Genomic DNA, 23,865 nt, shown 5'->3' with positions numbered 1-23,865 from the left:
GGAAAGGAAGAGTGGGGACTATTTTCTGTCAGTTCACTCAATTATACAAGACAATTTATTGGGATAGAAGTCAAGCTTTTACTCCAACCTCTTGTGCGTGGAAGTTATCTCTAAGGAAATTCATTTCATTTAGAGGTTAGTCCGGGGTAAAATTGCAACAAAAGATAATCTTAAATGTAGAGGAGACAACTAATAATTTATTATTTGAGTGTGAAATTGTTGAGAGTTTGAAGTTTTTGTAGTAAATGAGTTTGTATATAGTATAATTGTAAAGAACATATGCCATTATCTGGTGGGGATCTGAATTGCAGTAGCAACAAAGGTCTGGTCGATTGAAGTGGTCTATTTGGCTCTAAAGGAATGATATCAGTCTGAAGAGATTGATCTAGTGAAAATTTTCACCTTGGCTGATCAGTGTGGCCTTAGATTGTAAATAAAGTCAACTAGACTGAATTTACATACTTCAATTTGTGACTTCAACCTATTCAATGTTTGGAGTATTCAGGGTGAGGGGTAGGATTTTGAGGGAGCCTGGGGCTGTAGCTTTTATTTTATACAATATGGTGGCTATTAGGGAGAGGAGGAATTTGGTGGGCGGATCTGCAGAATTAACAGTGTGAGAGTATTGCATAGGGGTATATGCTAGAGAGTAATGGAAAGTATTTTTAGTTAGAAACTGTTTGTTAGTAGGGGGAGTGGAACAATTTAGTGGTTGTGGCTTGATCTAGAAAGGTATCATGAATCACATTCTAAGAAGAGGAGTTCGAGTCAATTGGTTTATGTCTTCTTTGATTCCTCTCTTGTGTAGATCAGTTAGTATAGGTTGCAACTACGGGTTGGATCAATGGCAAAGAGTTGATGATATTCTACTAAAAAATCAGCAGGCGTGTTGGTTAATTGTTGCTACCTTTTTTATTAAGTGTACTGTCAAGATTTGCACAAGGAGTGTTGTGATTCAGAATTGGTAAGAAAGAGGGCTATATATGTTGAGGCAGCTGATCCATGGAAGGTTTGTTGGAGTATAATTACATGGAACCAAAGGCATTGAGTGCACTTCAAGTCAACGTATACGTATAAGTGTTGTAACTAAAAATGTAATTAGGGAATTGATGTAAGACTTTCAACAATGTCAAGCTTCACCCACGGATGAGAAGCTCTCACCCAAACCAAAAAATAATTACAAATTAAGATAATTTGAAAAACCCAAAAATTAATTATAGAAGAAATGCAAAATAACATGTCAACTAGTTGAAAGACGGAAGACAAGGATAAACAAATTTCCTCTAATTTCAAGTGGGATTTACATGAAGTGAACCTTAATTATAGGATTTGACAAATCATGCTTACAAATGAAAAGAAACAAAACATCTTGCATGAAAGTGATACTTATAAGGTGTCACATGTATATTTAGGATTTAGAGTTTACGTGCATAAAATTGTTTTGTAGTGTTATATATAGATTGTCTACTAAAGACAATTTGAAGTAAGTGGATAGGTATTGAAACTATGCTCATAACAATCCTAAGTGTAACCTAACACAATTTTGACTCGTGGTTAAAAGAAATCATATTTGGCACACTAGTGTGGTGCATATAAAGAAGTTGAATATCATCATCGACAAAGGCAAGGGAACATTTAGCTTGTTAGGTTCCAAGGAATGGGAAACAAAATAGAGCTGGAGAAACAGCCAAATAAGATTTGGAACCAAAATATCGAGCATGAAGTAGTGGTTGCAAATGGAAGAACATGGAATAAGAGGAGAGAAGAAGCAGCAGGTGAACGAGCTAAAACTTTGAATGTATGTAGGAGAAAGGTTCAAGAAATGGCATATGCACAGGCAATAACAACACACCATGAATGTTAGAACTAATGAAAGATGGGATATGAGAGTTTTAGGTGAAGGAAGAGGAGAAAGCATGGCTGAATAAGAGCTACATCAGAAGGTTGCATCATCATACCAAGTTGGACACATACAATTCAGTGTTAACGATTCATCAAGAACCTAAATTGGTTGATCTCAAAGAGGCACACGCGGTTGAAGATGCAACTATTAATTAACTCAATTGAGGAGATGCACGGTCACATCACGCTTTTAATATTTTGGATTCCACAATCCACAGAATAATGCAATCTCAAATATTTTAAAAAAATTATTCTGTATTATACTATTCGAAATATAGTATTTTGGAATTTCTAAAATATGGGGTGTGATAAGAAATTATGTGCAGGAAGAATTTGATTGTAGAATGATGTGCATTAGGTGAAATCGATTTTGCAATTCAAAGTCTTTTAGGTTGGCTACACTGAGATGTAATTATGGGTATGCATGCATTAATAGTGTACTTGCTAAGTTGCAAGTGAAGCAAACAGAGATAACTATGGGGTAAATCCCAACTGCATTTGTCAAGTTACATTTGCCTTCATTTTGTACCACGCAATCCTCTATACACAACACAACCCTAAAACAAAACAAACAAAAAACAGCAACTGCTTATAACTATGGAATCAATTCTGCTCCTTAAAAACACCACTCTGCCCCACCCCACAATACCCAAAAATATGTATTTGCCTATTTATACCCCTGTTGCACTCACCAAAGGACCATTATCCATATTATTCTAACCAACTGGGGTTTAATTTTGGGTGACCGATTCAGTTAGGGGTTCGATCACATGTGTCTAAGCCTCTCTGTCACATAGTAACAACCTTCTAGAAACTTCTAAAATTATTACAATTATTTTTTGTTTTCTAATTTTCTCTCCAAACTTCTTCATAGTGTTTCTTCTTTATTTCACAATTTTTTTTCTTTTTCTCAAACATTGTACTATGCTTAATGTTCTTATGAGGCAGTGATGAGGAATGACTCACAACAGTGAAATTGGTTCGTTTGAGTAGTCTCATTTTATATTAGTTAGGGAATCAGAAGAATTTTTCTGTGTACACAGATTGGAGAAGTTCACTGGAGATGCTAGTTATGCTACTATGTTGACAAGTGCAGCAAAATGCCAAGGATAGCAATTTCATTGTAGCTGGACCTGTGGAAAAATGTTACTGATGTTTATCCTGAGTTATGTTTTTGCTGATGAGTGATTTTCATTATGCTGTAAATCCTTTTGGACTTTTTTTTTTGTACTCATTTCCTCTCTGCTTATTAAAAAAAATATTATTATTTAAATGATAATAGTAAGATGTTTGAAAGTAAGCATTGATTTTTGTATAGACATGGAATTTATTAAATAGAACAAGGAATATCCGCATCCATCGACAAAAGTTTATACGTCAAAAATTCCTTTCAGTACGTATACTTATGCTTGAAATTAAATAAACAATTGTGGGACCACTCTCTACATTCTCATGTTTTTTAATGTTGTCTTTTTAGACTTGTGTTTCGTCTTTCTTCTACACGGAAATATAAAAGATCATTTTTTTTTTGTTCTCAGTGAAAAAATATAATAATGCATGGTTGATTGATTCAATATTGGACGTTGAAGCCACTCGGTATTGACTTCTGACCATGACCAATGTATTCTAGATCTTGTTTAGGGTTTAAAAGAATGGTGACCTATGAAACATCATTTACTTGTTATTGCCAAAGGAAAAGACATTATAGTAAGTTCATTATAACTGTAGAATTTGTTACTACAGTGAATTAATTAAGCAATTGAAGTAATATAATGCAATTTTAAGGAAAAGATTGAAGAACATACCATCTCATCCCTACTTAACCTGCTTTTTGGCTAATTAACAACGCCAAGCAAACAAACATTGTAAGAAAATATTAAAACAAAAGAGGGAAATTTGGTAGGAAAATCCTTGACACTTGCGTTGTTGTCTTTCATTTTCTTGTCATTGTCCTTGTCTTGTGTCTCTCGTCACTTCTTGAAAGTTTCTGGCTGATTAAGCCTGAACACTATATAATATCTAAATGAAAATCAATGAAATAGCTTAGCTTTAAAATAGTGACTACCAAATTTTAACTCATCTTAACCATATGTTTGGGAATAAAGCCAGAATATACTGGTTTCAAGCAACTAGAAGAATATAATGTAAGTATGTTTTAGACTGATGGAAGAAAGGGAAGTAATTAATTGGATTTTGTGGAGTGTGTGGATAACAGGTATAGGAGAACTGTGAAAACATAGAAATAAAAGGATATTCAGGAACAGACACATAGACCATTCAAAGATTTTCTCGATGATGCAGTTGAAGGTTTGATTTTGGGTGATATTGAATGTACGTTTATCATGTTTCTCTTATTCTGATTAGTGTCTTGAATCTTTAGTTTGTATGAGATCCATAAAAAATATAAAAATTAGTAGTGAGATGAGAAATAACAGTTTTATTTATGGGTAGAGAACGTACTGATTTGTTTTGTATACACTTCTTGTATAAGGGTTGAGGTATCCCTCACATACCTCTATTATTTATTTATTTTTTTTATCGATAAAAAAATGTAAGTATGAATGGTTGTTTTAATTAGAACTTTAATAGTGAAATTAATTTGTTGTTGGTATCCTTAAAACTAATGACTTGGAAGTAGCTGCAAGTTACCGTCGTTTCAAATTGTTTTCTGAGTGTATATTTGTTATTTAATCTGTGATTGGAACTAAACGGGAGCAGGCCAAAATATAGGAATCTTGTCGCTTTTACTTGATAAGAAAGGATTGTCTCTTAGCATTGTTAAACGGAATAAGGAATTTGATTTATCAACAGAAAATAAAAGAGAATAGAACACACAACACAATCCAATTTGTTAGGGTTGCTAGGGTGTGAACAAGGTTTTAAACTATTCTATGTTAGTTTTGAAATAAAAATGGTGTAGTTCTCTTTAGTGTTTTTTTTTTTTTATCAATAACAAAATAGAATAAATGAAATTACTAAGGATTTTGTTTTTTATCGACATAAAATTAGTAAAGATACTCCAATCCATTATAAAAAGTCTTATAAATAAGAGGATTTTAGTTCTCTAATCCTCTAACAACCGTGAATTAAAGTCAACTTATCTCATAATTAAACTAAGTTTGATGATTTCTTCCATAAAGATCCGTGTATAACCTAATAGTTTCCCAAAACATCCACAAACATCGAAACTAGATTAAACTCTCCAAAACACAAAATCTTTTTCCAATGTTTACAACACTTAAAAAGTTAAAAACATTTTTATGCTTTTAGTATTTGCATTAACAACCTTTTCTTCCAGAGAGAAACAAATAACATATAAGAATGAAGCTTGTAAAGTTAGTGAGGGTTGAAATACCCCTCACATACTTTATACTTATTTATTTAATTATTTATCGATAATTTTTTTTTGAATATGTGAAATCCTTTATTAAATTTAAATATTCATGATCTATATCATTTCACTTGTATCATTATTTTTCCTCCTCATATTTCATATGTATGTAAAATATAAATTAAAACAGAACATGACTACGGACATTATTGGGGAATTCTTTCTAAATGGGTTTTTGGTGCCTCGGGCAATTTGACGTAAGTACACGTCACTACGTAGGACTTGGAACCATAAAAGTTACTGTGGAATTCACCACTGACTGATAAACCGACAAAGTGGTTTTTTCTACACGCACGTGCATGAAAAAAAGGAAGAAATGAATGATGTATATACCTCGTACATACATATACGGTAGAACATGGAGTTCTTCCTTCTATCCTTGCAGCAGAAACTCTAAAAAAAAACCTAAAAATTATTAAAAAAATAATTATGATTCTTTTTCAAAGAAAATTCTCTAAAGATAAAAAAAAAATGAGAGACGTACATTTTCACTTAAAAAAAAAATATTTATTAAAAATTTAAATCTTATTCAATTCAAAAGTGGTTTGAGAATATATATATATATATATATTTATTTATTTTATTTATTTATTTTTATTTTTTGTTTTGTTAACCCAAGGTAAAGTTTTCTCTGTTTTTATGAAATCTCTACATCTTATTCAAAGTGTTGACAATAGGCTATATAGCCATACAATCAAAGTTGAAAAACTGATTCTACACCCACTAACTTCACGTATGAGTTCATGGGTAGTTTCCTAAATGCATGATACCTAATCCCTAAATAATAGGTGGTTTTTCTAAATGTATGACACTTAATCCCTAAATAATAGGTCAACAATACCCATATTAATCAAAAGAGAATCAAAACATAAAAATGCATTTAATTGCTAACAATTCCCTCCCTTAAACTAGATGCAGTGGCATTTAATTTATCTTTGAAGCTTCCAACATGCCTAACATCCTACGCAGCATTGAGAATTGCTCTAACTTGAGTGGCTTTGTCATTATATCAGCAACTTGAATCTGTGAGCTATAGTAATTTAACTTGATAGTTCCATCTTTCACTAAGTCTCTTAAAAAATGGAATTTAATGTCTATATGTTTGCTCCTCCCATGAAACACTGGATTCTTTGATAATTGTATCGTGGAATTGTTGTCACAGAAAATCAGTATGTTTTTCTGTTCTTCAAGGCTCAGCTTCTCCAACATCCTTTTAATCCAAATACATTGACACGTACAAGATGCAACAACTATATACTCAGCTTCTGTGGTGGATAATGTAACCACTGGTTGTTTCTTTGAGGACCATGAGACTGCTCCAGAGCCAAATAAAACACAAATCCAGAAGTGCTTCTTCTATCATTTATATCCCCAACAAAATCACTATGAGAATATGCTACAATCTTTGCATTTTCCCTTTCTTGTAGTAGATACCTAGTTCAGTTGTTCCTTTTAAGTACCTTAATGTTCTTTTGGCTGCAAACCAGTGAGATTCAGTGGGACTGGACATAAACCTTGGTTCCTGCATCATTTTTTGACAATCTTGTGCCTGGAACAATTGAATTCTTTACAGCATTACAGTTTTCCATGCCAAACCGTGACAATATTTCTTGTGCATATTTCTTCTGACATATGAAGATTCCATTTGAGTTCTGCATAACTTCAATACCAAGAAAGTATCTCATTTTGCCTAAATCTCCCTCCTTTGATTTTGTGAACAATGTATGTTCACAAAGGCATCTATCAAATCCATTTTGAACAAAATAAGCTTCAATTTTGTTGTACCAAGCTCTCGGTGCTTGTTTAAGGCCATAAAATGCATTTTTTAATTTGTACACTTTTTCTTCTTCACCATTTTCACAAAACCATTTGGTTGCAGCACATAGATCTCTTCTTTAAGGTCACCATGAAGAAAGACACTCTTCACATCTAGCTGAAACACATTCTAACTATACTGGGCTGCTATAGCAAGTATTAAGCGAATTGTGTCAAGTCTGGCTATCGGGGCAAATACCTCTGTGTAATCCACTCCATATTGTTGCACATACCCTTTAGCTACTAACATGGCTTTGAGCTTATCAATTTCTCCAGTCTCTTTAAATTTAGTTTTGAAGATCCATTTGACTCCAATTGGCTTTACTCCTTTTGGCATATCAGTTAGCTCCCAAGTCATGTTTTTCTCTATTGATTCCATCTCTTTCATCATTGCATTTCTCCACTTCTCACTCTTAACCGCTTCCTCAAATGAGATTGGATCATCCTCGGTGACCATCATTACATTTAGGCCATTATCATCTGATAGACCTTCTCCTCTTTCGTAATCTTTCATCCAAACTGGTTTTCGTCCTACTCCTTTTACCCCTCCCTTCAACTGGAGTCTCATAATTAATAATATGAGAGTCATTAGAATCTGTATCAGTACTTGTAGAACTATTCTCAACATCTTCATTTCTATCCTCGGTTTCTTGAGCACCAATACTTTCTACAATGTTTTCTTCAGACTGCTCTTTGGAATCACTCACGTACTCTTCATTATCTCCCCATTTTAGAATATCTTGCTGATGTTCTTTTGTATTTTGTTTCCAATTCCAACCCTTTTGTTCCTCAAAAATCACATCTTTGCTGATTAAAATCTTTTTGTTGAAGGGATCAAACAATCAGTATGCTTTTGATTCATCATTTACTCCTAGAAGAACACATTTCTTGCTTTTATCATCCAGTTTTACTCTATGTTGATCCGGTACATGGACATGAGCCAAACATCCAAATACTCGAAAGTAATCAACAATAGGCTTCACTCCACTCCATGCTTCTTTTGGAGTTTTATTTTGTACAACTACTGTAGGACTTCTATTGAGAATATGACACACCACCTTGCAGCTTCAGCCCAAAATATTTTAGGAACATGTTTTTCAATCAGCATAGAGCGCACCATGTTCATAATTGTTCTATTCTTCCTCTCAGCAACTCCATTTTGTTGAGGTGTATAAGATACAGTCAGCTGCCTACGTATGTCATGGCTTTTACAAAATTCACCAAATTCATTTGAAGTGGATTCACCCCCTCTATCTGTCCTCAAACTTCCAATACTTACACATGTTTCCTTTTCAACCAGCACCTTGAACCTTTTAAAGAGTGAGCAAGTTTCTGATTTTTCATTCAGAAAATAAAGCCAAATTTTCCAAGAGAAATCATCTATAAAACTCAGAATATACGTCTTGTTGCTGCTTGACATTGGATTGATAGGTCCACATATGTCTGCATGCACAAGTTGAAGTTTTTTTTATGCTCTCCATAGACTTTTCTTAGGCATAGGATTTCGGTGTTGTTTCCCAGCCAAACAGTGTGTACATATCTCTCTTAGAACTGTGACAGTAGGCAGTCCATTCACCAGTTGTTTGGAGGAAAGTGTCTTCAAACCATTGTAGCTTAAGTGACCAAATCGGTTGTGCCAAAGTTGTGATCCTTCCTCTAGTTCCATTTGAAAACATTTTGAATTCAAAGGTGCATGGGTAGCTGTTAGTGCAAACATTCTATTTCCCTTCATATCTGTATTCATAATCTGTCCTCTTTCGGGGTGAGAGACTTTACATTTCCCATTCTGAATTAGTATAGACAAGTCATTCTCTTGGAGTTGTCCTATGCTGAGCAAATTGTTCGTCAGTTCTGAAACATAGTATACATGTGAAATTACATGTGTGACTCCATCAACATTCAACTGAACACTTCCTTTCCCCATTACAATTATTTGAGTGTCATTGCCAAGTTTTACTGCATGTCTAAAGTTCTCATATAATTCTGAGAACCAGTTTTTGTTACCACTCATGTGGTTGCTGCACCCGGAATCAAGAAACCATTCCTCTGTCTTTCCTTGCTTAAAATCAAGAGAAGCCATTAGCAAGAGTTCATCCTCCGGATCTACCTTATCTTCCACCTCAGCATAGTTTATTTTTTTCTCCCAGGTAGGACATTCATATTGAAAATGTCCATATTTGTGACACTTGAAACATTCAATTTCAGCTTTGTTGATTGGCTGTCTCCCTCTTCCTCGTCCTCGTCCTCCCCTATCTTCATAGGTAATCTGTAGTGTCTGTTCCTCCTCTACATGACACAACATCCTTTGCTCATGAACTAAAAGACTACTCTGCAGTTCATCGATTGTCATAGTGTCCAAATTGTTGGATTCTTCAATTGAGCACACAACATAATTAAATTTCAGGGTCATAAACCATAAAATTTTTGCAACAATAATGTTCCCCCGCATGCATTCTCCACACACCTTCATACTTTTAGCAATTCTCAAGGTGCGGGCAAAGTATTCATTCACCGTTTCATCTTCCTTCATTTGCAGGATTTCAAATTCTTTGCAATTGTGCTCTTTTCACCCTTGTCGACCCTTGAAATTTTTGTTTCATAGAGTCCCAAATGTCTTTGGAAGTATCATCATTGAGGATAGTATCTAAAATTTCACGATCAATGGCCTGATATAGATAGTTCTTTATCTTCAAGTCCTTCAGTTGCTGTTCTTCCATGACCTTGAGTTCAGCTTCTGACGCAGTTGTTTTATTTGTAACAACTGAGATCCCATCCTTTACCAAATGCCAATACTCTTTAGAGCGGAAAAAATTCTCCATGATTTTTGCCCAATGATCATAATGCCCATCAAATCTAGGGATTGCAGGTTGCACATATTTGTTGTTGTTCAATTCTGCCATCTTCCTTTGTTCACTCAGAGGTGTTCTCACACACTCACTTATAAATGTTTCTCTCACTCACACTCACAACTATTTCTCACACTCACAACTGTTTCTCACACTCACACTCACAATTGTTTCTCTCACACTCAATAAAATGGATCAGGCCCCTATTACGGAGCTCTGATACCAATTGTTAACACAAGGTAAAGTTTTCTCTGTTTTTATGAAATCTCTACATCTTATTCAAAGTGCAGACAATAGGCTATATAGCCATACAATCAAAGCTGAAAAACTGATTCTACACCTACTAACTTCACGTATGAGTTCATGGGTGGTTTCCTAAATGCATGATACCTAATCCCTAAATAATAGGTGGTTTTTCTAAATGCATGACACTTAATCCCTAAATAATAGGTCAACAGTACCCATACTGATCAAAACAAAATCAAAACAGAAAAATGCATTTAATTGCTAACATATATATATATATAATTTAAATTGATTTTTTAAGGGCATGTTTTACTGTTTTTAATTTTGTTGTGTTTTTGTATTCAATCTAACCATGCATGGTAAGGTGATCAAGAATCATTTTGACTTAAAAAAAAAAAAGCTTTTTGGTTAAAAATATAAAACATATGCATGAAAATTGAGGATGATATGAGGGATGTTGTTCTTTTGGTTGGTATTGATTTGTGGAGTATGGGAAGGCATTAACAAATAGTAGATTGAGGATCCAATATTTGGACCATTTTTGTGTAGGACGTAGGGTTGTAAGGTCTTTTGCAGACAAGTTTTTTTTATAAGGATTGACACATCTCTTAAATGTCTCATCTTTATTCATTTTATTCTTTGTTGAACATACATATATATATATATATACATATATATATATATATATACACATATATATATATACACACACATATATATATACACACACATATATATATACACCCACATATATATATATATATATCAACATATCATGTCACTCAAATTTTGTACAAAAAAAATCCTTAATAAAAAAGTTATTGTTGAAGGGTTTGTCCAAAGGATTGCAGATGGTGATGTTCCTGAAACCATAGAGGGAAAGAAGGTTAGTAGAAATTATTTGATCCTTATGCTCTATAAAATTGTATTTGTAACTTAGTAGATTTACTATTTCATTTTCAATGTTATATTGTTGTAAAGTATATAAACATGTTCATCTTGCTGAATTTATGTAAATCGATTCATTATAAAACAATGACTTATCTCTTCTATTTTTTATTTGGAGTTTAGGGCTTTCTTGCTTCTATATAGCTTTATTCGAGTACTCAACCTAAGTTTTTATTATTAGCATGATGTTTTGCATACGTGTTGACTAAAGTTCTTGGATTTTAGGTTTTTATATACTTCTCGGGAGTTTTGGATGGCATGAAACCTTTGTTATACATGACTTATAAACCTTGATAAGTCTTGGGGGCTTGGACTTAGTGCGTAGGATTTAGAATATAGGGTGTAGACCTTTAGGCTTTGGGTTTTGGGCTTAGTATTTTGCGCTTATGGCTTAGGACTTAGAACTTAGGATTTATGGGTGTAGGGCCTAAGACTCAAGGTTAGGATATTAGGGCTTAGGGCTTTTGGTGGTTGACTTAAGACTTAGGACTTATGACTTAAAGCTCAACGCTTAGGATTTAGGATTTAGGATTAGAGTTTAGGATTTTGGATATTGGTTCTATTGTTGGCCTTGGAAGTAGTATTAACAAAAAAAAATGCCAACTTTGAAGGAGTATGACACTAATTTGACCAAGCTAGTTGAAGAGTTAATTGTCAATTCCTAGTTTTCTTCATGCCAATGACAGATCAACTTTCACGTATTTTACATGTTAACTACAAAAGAGTTTTCTTGCTTCTATATAGCCTTATTCGAGTATCTTGTCTCAGTTTTTATCATTTATTAGCATGATGTTTTACATACATGTTGACTAATGTTCTTGGATTTTGGGTGTTTATATACTTTTGGGGAGTTATGAATGATATGAAACCTTTGTTCTACATTATTTAGGTTATAACCCTTTATATGTGTTTAGGGCATAGGGTGTAAGGCGTAGGGCATATGATATAAGGTTTAGGATTTAAAGTGTATGGCTCAGGACATAAGGCTTGTGAATTAGGGCTTAAGACTTAGAGCTTATGGCTTAAGACTTATGGCTTAGGAGTTATGGCTTATGGCTTAAGCCTCATGGCTTATGGCTTAAGACTTATAACTTAGAACTTTTGGTGTTGGGCTTAAGACTTAGAGCTTAAGTTTAAGGCTTATCACGTAGGGTTTAAAGTTTAGGCCTTAATGTTAGTGTTAAGACTTATGGTTTAGGATTAGGGTTTATGGTTTAAGATGGTGGTGTTATTGTTGACCTTGGAAGTTGTAATAACAATAAGATGCCAACTTTGGAGGAGTACCTGCTATAGTGATAAAAAAGATAGTGAGCATTCAAAGGAATTTCCTTTGGGGGTGGGGCTTCGAAGGGAGGAAGATCGCTTGGGTCGCAAGGGAAAAGGTTTGCGAACCTTGGGAGAAGGGAGGACTTGGAGTTGTTAACATTAAGGACTTCAATTTGGCTTTGATGGATAAATGAATTTGGCGATTGGATTCTTTCGAGGGAGGTTTATGGAAGGAGCTTTTAGAATCTAAACATGGTGGCTAGAGAAATCTGAAGGAGGATAGATGTATTTACAGTGCTTTCGTTTGGTGAAAACATTTGAAGAAGATTTGGAAGATGAAGAAGTGGGGTAGTAATTTCGGAGACTGTTTAAATTAGAAAATTGGCAATGGGAAGGATATCAAGTTTTGGGAAGACTAAGTTCCCAAGGTTGTTTTCATTGAGTGTCGAGAAAGATATGTCATTGGCTTGTAGTGGATTTTGGGAAAATAACGGTTGAGAGTGGTACCTGGTGTGGAGAAGAAGTCTTTTTGACTGGGAAAAGGCTCAGGTTTGTTAGCTTCTCGAGAGTAATGCACGACTCGTGCCCTGTCTTGGAGAAAGTTGATGGGTGGGTATGGAAAGCCAATAAGTTTCAAGAGTTCTCAGTTAACTCGGCTTATGGGCTTCTTAGAGGTGTCCGTGAGGGGGATGGGTCGAGGATGTTTAATTCATTTTGGAGGATTAAGGCTTTGCTCTCAGCTTAGGTTACAACTTGGAGGGTGCTGGAAAATAGGATTGTTATTAAGGTCAATATACATAGACACAAGATTGCGGTTAGAAGTGTATTGTGTTGCTTTTGTGCGGTTAAAGAGGAGGAGGTAAATAATTTGTTTAGACTGTAGAATATCCTGGCTGGTGTAGAATCTTTGTCATGCATGGTTAGGCATTTCGTCGGTAGCCCCCATCCATGGCTCACTCCCATTTTCTGCTTTTGATTAGTGTCTTGATCCTTTAGTCGGTCTTTATTCGCTTTAGTTTGGTGTTGGAGTTTGTTTTCTGACAAGATTAGAATTTTGAGCAATTGATTTGTTTCAATGGAGCAATACCTAAAACTCACACCAGACGATGGAAAGTTACTAAAGGATCCAGTCAAATACAGGCGACTCATGGGACGACTGATATACCTCATGGTTACTCGACCTGACATAGCATTTTCGGTTCGGACCCTAAGTCAATATATACAGACTCCACAGAAACCTCATTGGGATGCCGCAATTCGAGTCATAAAATACATCAAAGGATCACCGGGACAAGGATTGCTATTGCCATCCGAGAACAATCTGACATTGACAGCTTATTGCGACTCAGACTGGGGAGGTTGTCAGACAACTTGGAGATTAATATTTGGGTATTGCATTTTTTCTTGGTTCTTTTATTATCTCATGGAAGTCAAAATAACAGACAAACGTATCAAGATCATCAGCGGAAGTAGAATACCGCGCGATGGCCAATACTTGTTTGGGGATAGTTTGGTTGCCATATCTGTTGCATGATTTAAAAGTGCCATGTAACTTGCCAACTCAACTTTTCTGTGACAATCAAGTGACATTACATATAGCAGCAAACCCAGTATTTCATGAACACATTGAGATAGACTGCCACATTATGCGAGAAAAATTACAAGCCGGGATAATCAGTCCTTCATATGTACCGACACAGTATCAACTCGCAGATATTTTTATGAAGGCACTAACAATTTTTTACGCTACGAGACAAGTTGGGGGTTCATGATCTTCACCTACCAACTTGAGGAGAGTATTAAGGAAATAATAATGATCAAATTATACGCAATTATTGTATGCAATATTGTAAGATATTGTATCCAGTTATATGCAATTAATTGATTAGTGGATCCCTACCTAATTAGATGGTAATTTGGAGAGGGAAACTCCCTACACTAGTATATATTTCGTATACATGAAATGATGTAAATGTACACACCAGAATAAAAACATCTTCTTACCTACAATTTTCTTATAACCACAGGGAACTCCTGGTTCCAAGAAAAAAGTCATAGTTGATTTAAGAATGAAACGACCAAACTCATATGGAATCCATTTGGAAATATTTTGTTCCTCCCTAACGATGTTATGGTTAAAAAAATGAGGCATCTGCAGTTAAGACAAGGAAATATTCCAATCACAACTAGTCCAAAACTGATAGACGGTATCCGGAATGCTAGCATCATTCGATAACCCTACAATATTTGTTAAAGAAGTAGTAAAACACTAGTTATCATTCCAGAAATTAATAAAGTACCTATACCGTCCAAGAAGTATAGTTAAGAATAATGTCATAAAACTGTTTAATTTCAGGTCAATAATAAATGAGAATTTATAAATCATTCTAAACTTATATATAGTAGTCGAAAGAAATATTGTGATAAGAATATTATATAAGTATTCTTTATATTGTCATAAATGAGTTTTTTCTTATAAAAAAATGTAAGAGAAAAAAAAGTCTATTACACAAACTATATATAATAAGCCTCCTAGGTGCTAGCCTTTGTTTGTTATTAAAACGAAAAGGAGAATGTTAATTACCTATAATGAAATTGCCAATAATAGGCCTAAAGAAAAGAGCCATAGAATATGAGCTTTAGGCTAATTAATTAAGTGGGTTGTTTCTTCCTCATTAACGATGTTGATTGTGATGACATGATGATTTCACAATGTGTCGCCACTAATTCCAAGACCAAAAAGACAAGGACAAATCATACACATGCCATGTTCTCTTCCATTTTATATGAACTGCTTCCTGTTAAAAATCTCCACACATATACAACAATGGAGGGTGAAGCTCTTCTCTTCCTTCTTCATATAATTATTTCCCTGTACTCTAGAATCTGTTCCATCACAGGATCATAGTTACCATAGTAAACCAATTAAGTGTCATCTCAATGAGCAGGGTTTTGCTGTGTCATACCTAGCAAATATCTACGTGGAATATCCTTTTAGACTGTGAGTTAATTGGCTCCTCAAGAACCAAAAGAAGAAGAAAATTAAACGTGTGATTGCTTGGTATCAAACAGAGATTGGACCTGTAAAAATTAATGCCATGCTTCAATTTTTCCTGCTTTCTGAGGGTCTTTGAATAACGTAATCCTTTCGCTACATGTTGGGGCTGTTAGGCTTTGATAGATACCTTTGCTTTGTTCAAAATCACAGTCTCACTTATCATGTTAATTACCATGCACACCAAAGTAATATTTTTAATGTAAAAACTATACCAAATTACATGCACATATATGGATTTGATGGAGTTAAACTAATATTCCTTCCACATTACTAATCCATTATGCTATTATATAAAATTAAGAGAGGTTTTGTAATGAAGGTACAGAGAGAGAGCTTAAGAGAAGTTTTGTTAAATCTTAGAGCAGCGTTAGAAAATTTGTCCATGTACACTAAACAAATCTTTAAATAAAAATTAATTTTAGAGACAAAAAATAATTAGTTGCTATAGTGACTAAATTAGACTTAAAAAATTATTGATTTCTAAATTAGTTTCTCTTTATTGATAAATAGTTTTTAATTTGGTATTTAATTAACTACCAAGGTTTTTGCTATAAAATTTAGAATTTAAATAATTGATAGTTAAAACATTGATAGCTAATTAGATACCAATTTAGAAACTATTTGTTAATAATAAAAACTAATTTAGAAGCTAATAATTTTTTTTAATTTTTAAAATGGTTTAATTTAGTCACTATAATAACTAATTATTTTTAATTTTTAAAATTAATTTTTTAATCTCTAAAATTAATTTTTATTTAATGATTATTTTAGTAGTAGAAATTTTTATTCAGATGCAGCTATTGATTAATCATAAAAAAATACAAATTAAAATGTAAAGGGGATCATTGTTAAAGATGTTATTACTATTCTAGCATTTAAGTGATGTCACATGACATCAAAACATTAAGCTAACCAAATAGTTAATTAGGATGTGTGATATATGTATCCTTATCCTTCTATTTTTCTGAATGAAAAAGTTAAATTTAAGCATAGATATGTTTGATATATATCGTCAAATTAACAGTTAAAATGTTCTGAAAGTTATTTGTCACTAACCACTAAATTGTACAAATTTGAAACTTAAAATGTTATGCGAAAACTTTCAAATAATCAGGTTAAAATGATTAGTCCTTATACGTACTTCTTTTAGTTGGGTTTTGGTTCCTATTAATTTTTTATAATAATTTAGATAAATTACATTTCATTCTTCTGTAACTTCTCACTTTATTACCTTTACTTTTTTTATGTATCATTAAACTCCTCTTAAGTTTGGGTTAAAATGAAAAACTTTTATAGTTTAAACTAAAATCATAGTGAATATGCGCTAAAACTAAATAAAAAAATCAAGGGACTAAGAAAGCTAACTGACAGGAAAAAAATATAAAGAGTTTAGTAATATAAAAAATATAAGTATAAATTGAGAAAATATAAAACTATAAAAGAAATCAAAATTATCAATAATAACTTGTCGTTTAAAACTGCAGGGGAACTATTCTGTAGAAAATAAGAACCAATATGTTAATAATAGAAATAAAATTAAATAGGCTCCAAATAAAATGAAAAATATATACTGACCAATACAAATTGAGGAGAAATGAAATCCAAAAAATTGCAAAAAAAGGGTTATTCTAGGATACATTATAATGACTAAAAATAATTTAGGTGCTAATTGTATAATTTAATATTTTTTATGAATAGAGAATTAAATCAATTAAAATAAATACTTTAGGAGTGTCACAAAAGAGTTCTAACAGCCCTACAAATTACATCTACAAATCACTATATGATTAACTCTACTGGATTAACTCAAAGGATTAACCAAACACCATTTCTAAATTCAGTTCTATAAATTATATAACTTATAATACTAGGAGAAACTCCATTACACATTCATTGAATTCTCCCGAAAACATACCAATAGTATAATTTAACCATAATTTTGTATTTAACAGTTATATTATATTACTGAAATAACAAAACTTCATATGATTTAGTTATTTCAAGCCTTGTAGTTGACACAGGCATCTTTAAAAGGTGATCGATTTATCAAAAGTTGTAAAATATATATCAAAATGTTTAAGGTTTATTCTGAAAATATTTCAGCAAGAGAAATTAGATTTGGATTTGTTTTCTATGGAATTAGAACGTCGTGTGTATATAATTAATAAACAAAAACCTCCACCGGCCTCCAGCTCCCAGGCAATAAGGTTAGGTTTGTTTTGAAGCATGTAGTGCATAGATAGAGTATTGATAAGAGTAGGAAGTGGCCAAATATTTTGATGAAAAATATTTTTGTTGGATATTATATTACAAGAAAATTATTAAATAGAAACTAATTTTAGAAACAAAAAATAATTAATTGTTACATTAACCATAGAGATATTTTAGAGACTACAAAAACTTTGATTTTTAAATTAATTTATATTATTGTTAAATAATTTCTAAATTGGTATTTAGCTACCAATGTTTATCAATTATTTAGATTCTAAATTTAGTAGAAAAAACTTTGATCGCTAATTAGATACCAATTTAAAAACTATTTAACCATAATAGAAATTAATTTAGAAACCATTTTTTTAGTTTATAAAATGGTGTCTAATTTAGTCAATATAGTAACTAATTACTTCTTGTCTCTAAAATTAATTTTTATTTAATGATTTTCTTGTAGTGTTAAGGAGTTAGAGATTTTTATTATTATTATTATTATTATTATTATTATTATTATTATTATTATTATTATTATTATTATTATTATAATATATGGTCAAGTTGTGTGACATACAGTTTTACAGCAGACTAAATCTGCTGCAATTATATTCTATAGGTTCCTTTATAACTATGACTTGTTATTGTAACTAGTTAACAGGATTCACACTAATAGTTAGGATTGTAGAGTTTTTATTGTTGTTTGAGTTGTTTTGAGCTAATTTTTTGTTGGCAAAAGTGTGGAAGGCAAGCATAAAAGGCATAAACCTTTAGGGGTGAGAATTTTTTGGTTTTTTATATGGATTGAAATACCCTAAATATTTTTTTTATTCATTTTATTTTTTACTAATAAAAAATATTAGATCATATATAGAATGAGTGAGATATGTTTATATTATAAATTAAGAAATTATATTGACTAAATATCGGTATTTTTCATGTGTAGTTGATTATAAATTGGTGTTTTCTAATGTGGTGTAGTTGTTTAAGTAGCATTTTCTTTAAAAAGTTAATATAATTTTGTACTAGCCACAACTTTTGATGGAAAAAATTCATGATTCATCCACATATGTTGATCCCTATGTACGTGTAGAAAGAAGAGGTGGGGATGGTTTGAAAGCAAAGGGGGTGCTTAGCTAGATGAAAGTCAGAAGAGTCCAAAGGGAGACAAAAAAATGAAAAGAAAATATAATGAAGATTAAAAAATTGAAGCCAGAATTTAAAAAATATAATTGGTATGATATTGAGATGAATCCACAGCCGGCTAACAGAATACATCTCGAAGCAAAGTTCTAAGACTTTTCCACTTTACACCATTCACTTCACTATCTTTAGGTAATGCCTATGTCCTTCATTTGTCTCTTTCTCAAACCTTCTCCACCTTCTCCTTTCTATAATACTCTTCCCTCTTACACTTTATTCCTCATATTCACCCCAATTAACAATTCATTCATTCCTTCACCATGGAATTCAGCTGCCAAGAAGATTATTCCAAAAGCTCCAGCGAAGAAATTGATCGATCATCTGAACAGAATGACGAGATGGGCACTGGCAGATCCTACGAGTGTGTCTTTTGCAAGAGAGGCTTCACCACTGCACAGGCTTTGGGTGGACACATGAACATACACAGAAAAGATAGGGCCAACAAGGCCAAACCCAATTTTCCTCCTTCCACTTCAACCAAGGTTGATGACAGTAATAGCTATGCAGATCTCGGCTTATACTCACCATCATCAAATACAACCTATCTTGCAAGAGGGAGTTACTACTCCACTCTTCCTGATCCAGAGGTAGACATTAATTACAACTACTACCATCAATTATATTTTCCCTCACACGCTTGTGCTGCCAAATCACCTTCACATGTACAATACAGTGAGGTTTTGTGTGTAGAGAACCAAAGGGATCCTCAACTTCTGTTTGGACAAGATTGGAGACAAAGGGGTTTGAGTCTCTACACCAACCCACTATGTGCACGTCAAAATAAAGACAAGACACAAAACAACACTGAAGAGGACGATCTGGATTTGGAGCTTAGACTTGGTCATCATCCATAGCATACTATATATATATACTACCTAGCTATAAAGTTTATATATATATATGTATGTATGCATGTATAACTATGAGAATTAAGCTATGGCTTTCGGGCCTATATATATATATTTATGTCGTGCAATTGTATAGAAAGATGGGTTAAGTTGGAAGCAGAAAGAAGCAGAAGAAGCAAGATTTCTATAGCATGGAAGCTAGGTTCTTGAAGGAAGGTTGCAAGTTCGGATTTCTGATGAGGGAAGGTACTCGAGATTTACGTTTTCAATCTAGAGAAACTATATATCTACCTCTAGTATATATCTAGGGTTCTATCAGAAGTTCTTGCTACTCTTTAATTTACTTAAATCATGTATATGCACATCTACATGCCTGTTGCAATGGAAATTAGGTTAATTATGCGTGTGCTTTTTAATTTTTAGTAAAAATAAAAGTCTCTATCTCTACGCACTCTGATCCAAAGTCTATTGTTTCTTGTTCCTTCTGTTTCCAATGTTTGAAGTATATGTTCCAACAACGAATTGTCACAAATTCAAAGATAGATAATGATATGTGATTACTTAGTTAGGAGTATGATCAGTATAAACTAACTATATATAGAGTACATAATTGCTTAAACAGTTCAGCTAGTCATGAGTGAGTGTGAAGCTATTTTGATTTCAGCTGTTTGGATATGAAGGTATTTCTATGTTTACTTGGCAACGAAGGAATAAAGAAAATTATTCACCTTTTTTGTTCAGAAAAAAAAGGGTAAGAGAATGTCTTAGATATATGCATTTGTCTTATTTTATTTTATATATGTAAGAAATCATGTGAAATTATATGATAAAAATGATAGATAAATAAGATCATTTTACAACCTTAATTAATAGTGGAATTATATCTGTGCTACTGTGTATAATTTAGCTACAAGCAATTTGGTCACTATATATCTCAAACACATGTTGTGAGGTATTTTTTTCAATGGGGAAGATGAGAATTTTAGCTTTGGAGACATTCCCCATACTTCAGAACCCAAGTCCTCTTCAACCACATAAACCTAATAACTAATATGATTTTTTTATGGGCAAAAGATAAATATATATAAATTAAGTATTATTATTTTTTGAAAATTATAAAATTTAAATATATGTTACATAAATATTAGTTAAGATTATATAGATGCTAATACAAAAACATGACAGAATATTTATTTTTTTATCAACGAAAGAATAATTACATCCCTTAAATGTGACTGTTGTCCTTTCCAGGTTTCTAAAGGGGCTTTTATTAAATTTATTTTGTTATACAGCACTTAATTGTTTCTTTAAGTTTATATAAAAGCAGTATATATGATTTTCATACATTTTTTATCGTAAGTTTTTAATGGACAGTATAATAAAATTTACCCAATAAGCTTCTAGGTAAGTTATTATTGAATAAACATGTAATTAAACGGTTTATTTAAAGAGACAGCACTTGCACTTTTTTTATCCAATAATTAAAACGAGATATTTAAAGGATAGTATAGTATTATAGCAGGAAATAATAGTTCTGAAATAAAAAATAACTATCTAAAAATAGAGAAGTGCATTTTTTTATCCAATAATTAAATTAAAGTTAAACATCTAAGAGATGTTCCAAAATAGCAGTGCATTTATATTAAAAGTAATTAGTTACTAGTAGACATAACGGTACAGTAATCAAAATTCAAATAATTTGTAAAAGATCTTGATTAAATTCTTTTTTTATCACAACATATTAAACAATAAATTAAAGTAAAATTTATGTTTACACACACAAAAAAATGTTATCCTCATGTGTCTGCAGAGAGAAATTCTAGAAATGCACTTTCTCGTATACTCTATTTATTAATTAAAATTAATGGAAAATTACTAACATTTCTTTTCTCTCTTATAAATTATAAGATTTGAACTCTAAATTGATCTTTTATGCTTATTTTAGCTGGTATTTAAAAAGTATTATGTATAATTAACCCTCCATGACGGGACCAATTCGACCTTACCAACTATAAAGTATGGATTGAATCAAGCAGTAAACTTTTTAAACCTAAAACGTTAATTTTAATCAACTAGGAAAATAAATTTCAACTATTTTCAACTAAATTTACTTAAATGAACTCAATCTCCATAAATTTTAATATATATATATAATTTTATTTTTTTCTAATTAGGTTACACTACTCCACTTAGTAGATTTTTTCCTATTTTTTAATTAGCAAACAATAAATAAATTAATTGAAAGAAGTATCCAAACCCTTATATATTCTAAGGAAACAAAACATACTCTCTAAGCACAGAATATAAACCTGCCAAAACATAGTAAAAAAAGTTCACTGCCCTCTTCAAGGAGCAATGCAAATCATAAAAATCATCATTAAAAGCTACAACCATACAAACTACACCTTTCACAACAAATTATAACCATACAAACAAAAGAAAAAATATACAGAAAACACCTCATTTACATGTAATTGGATGTTTCAGTAGATTTTCTTTCCAAGTAAAAATACAAACAATCTTATATATCCAACTGTTACCAGTTTGCTAATAGATTATTCTCCCAAAAACCCTCACCTTACCTTTTTTTTTAAATGTATTATTGATTTGAAAGTTATGATTGTTGCATATACAATAATAATGTTTCAAACTGTGTTGTTCAGTCAACTCAGTTCCATTAAAATTCTTCTGAACTCAAAATGTTGTGTGGTGAATAAGGAAAGTTGGAAAGAATAGGAAGATGGAAAAGAAAAGAAGTATGAAGAGAAGAAAAGGGAACAAATGCATTGAATGTTTGAAAAAATGAGAGCAGGCCATGGACGGATCTTCTCTTCTCTTGACTTGGACTTCAACCTTTGTTTCTAAATGCATGTCATGTCATGCTCCTACTCTTGCACATGCCCAGTTTCTTATATCAAATCCCAATCCTCAATTCACCTTTTATATATCTTTTTCACGTCTTTTCATTCATCATTAACCTCACCCTTCTAACACTCCCTCCTTCAACTTCTCCTTTTCCTTTTCCTTTTCTTTTTCTTTTTCTTTTTTCTTTTTTCTTACTGTTCTTTACTAACTTATTTGTAAAAAAATTATTATAACGTAAAATTTGTTTTTTTTTTCTAAAATTTTAGACTTATATTGAATAATTATAATAAGAAAATTATTGGAATATGTTTTTTTAGTGTGAAACAGATTTCTAACATGGATTATATATAGTATTATAATATATACATAAGCAATAATTAACATGAAATATTTTAAATCATAATTTATGTTAAACATTTGTTTGTTATGTAAAAATAATAACAATGAATTACTAATTTTTCTTATTTCAAATACTTTTAAGTCTAAAGTGTAAACTATAGACCATTAAAAGCATATTTATTGGGAAAAAAAATGCTGACTATACATATTTAATGAATTAGGCATTAGCTCTCAATGAGAAATACACTATATATTTATTATGTCATTATATATATATATATATATATATATATATATATATATAAAATGATGATGTGATTATTTTCCATCAAATCGAAATATATCAGGTATATGCTACTTGTTGTGTGTATTTTTTTGTCAAAATTTAAATACATAATAAAAAATATTTTAAGTTTAAAACTTATATATTATATTTACTTTGATACGTGGATACTTAGTAACTTATATGATAAGAAATTTCAACTGCAGAAGTAGATTCTTTCTCATATATTTATAAAATATCACTTGCGAAAATTCCTTAATAAAACTTCAATGCCTACACAGATTGCATGACATGACATGCACTCCAAGATTCTAATAATTGATATTGTAAAAAGAGAAATATTATAAAAGGCACCAGTGGTCTAGTGGTAGAATAGTACCCTGCCACGGTACAGACCCGGGTTCGATTCCCGGCTGGTGCAAAATTGATTTTGGCCACCTTTTCTTTTTACAGTCAAAGACATGTTTGGAAGAAGCCAAGAAAGGGGACCCACAGGAATGAGTGGATTAAAAGAGAAATATTATTTTATTATTGGAAGGGAATGCATGGTTGGTGTAATAATGAATGAGTTAGTAATGGGATGAAGACAACCTGAAATCACTTACAAAAATATGTGAGTGCTAGGGTTAGTATACCAGTACCACTACTGT

General features: G+C 32.0%; 1 protein-coding gene and 1 non-coding gene across 2 annotated transcripts; both read left to right on the top strand.

Moving 5' to 3' along the window:
• Positions 1-19,047: 19,047 nt before the first annotated feature.
• Positions 19,048-20,179, top strand: LOC137830012 (uncharacterized). Its single transcript, XM_068637082.2, has one exon. It carries the CDS (start codon positions 19,141-19,143, stop codon positions 19,732-19,734), a length of 594 nt encoding a protein of 197 aa, XP_068493183.1. The 5' UTR covers positions 19,048-19,140; the 3' UTR covers positions 19,735-20,179.
• A 3,386-nt stretch (positions 20,180-23,565) lies between these two features.
• TRNAG-GCC (transfer RNA glycine (anticodon GCC)) lies at positions 23,566-23,636 on the top strand. The gene has a single exon. It is a non-coding gene; the product is annotated as a tRNA-Gly (tRNA).
• Positions 23,637-23,865: the final 229 nt, after the last annotated feature.

Source organism: Phaseolus vulgaris, chromosome 7 (assembly GCF_051622355.1).
Source record: "Phaseolus vulgaris cultivar YP4 chromosome 7, ASM5162235v1, whole genome shotgun sequence".
Classification (NCBI taxonomy): Eukaryota; Viridiplantae; Streptophyta; class Magnoliopsida; order Fabales; family Fabaceae; genus Phaseolus; species Phaseolus vulgaris.
This window is presented reverse-complemented; position numbering and strand designations above follow the sequence as displayed.

What these genes read in the sequence shown, in the direction of transcription:
- LOC137830012 (XM_068637082.2), top strand. Translation starts at nt 19,141, where the DNA reads ATGGAATTCAGCTGCCAAGAAGATTATTCCAAAAGCTCCAGCGAAGAA.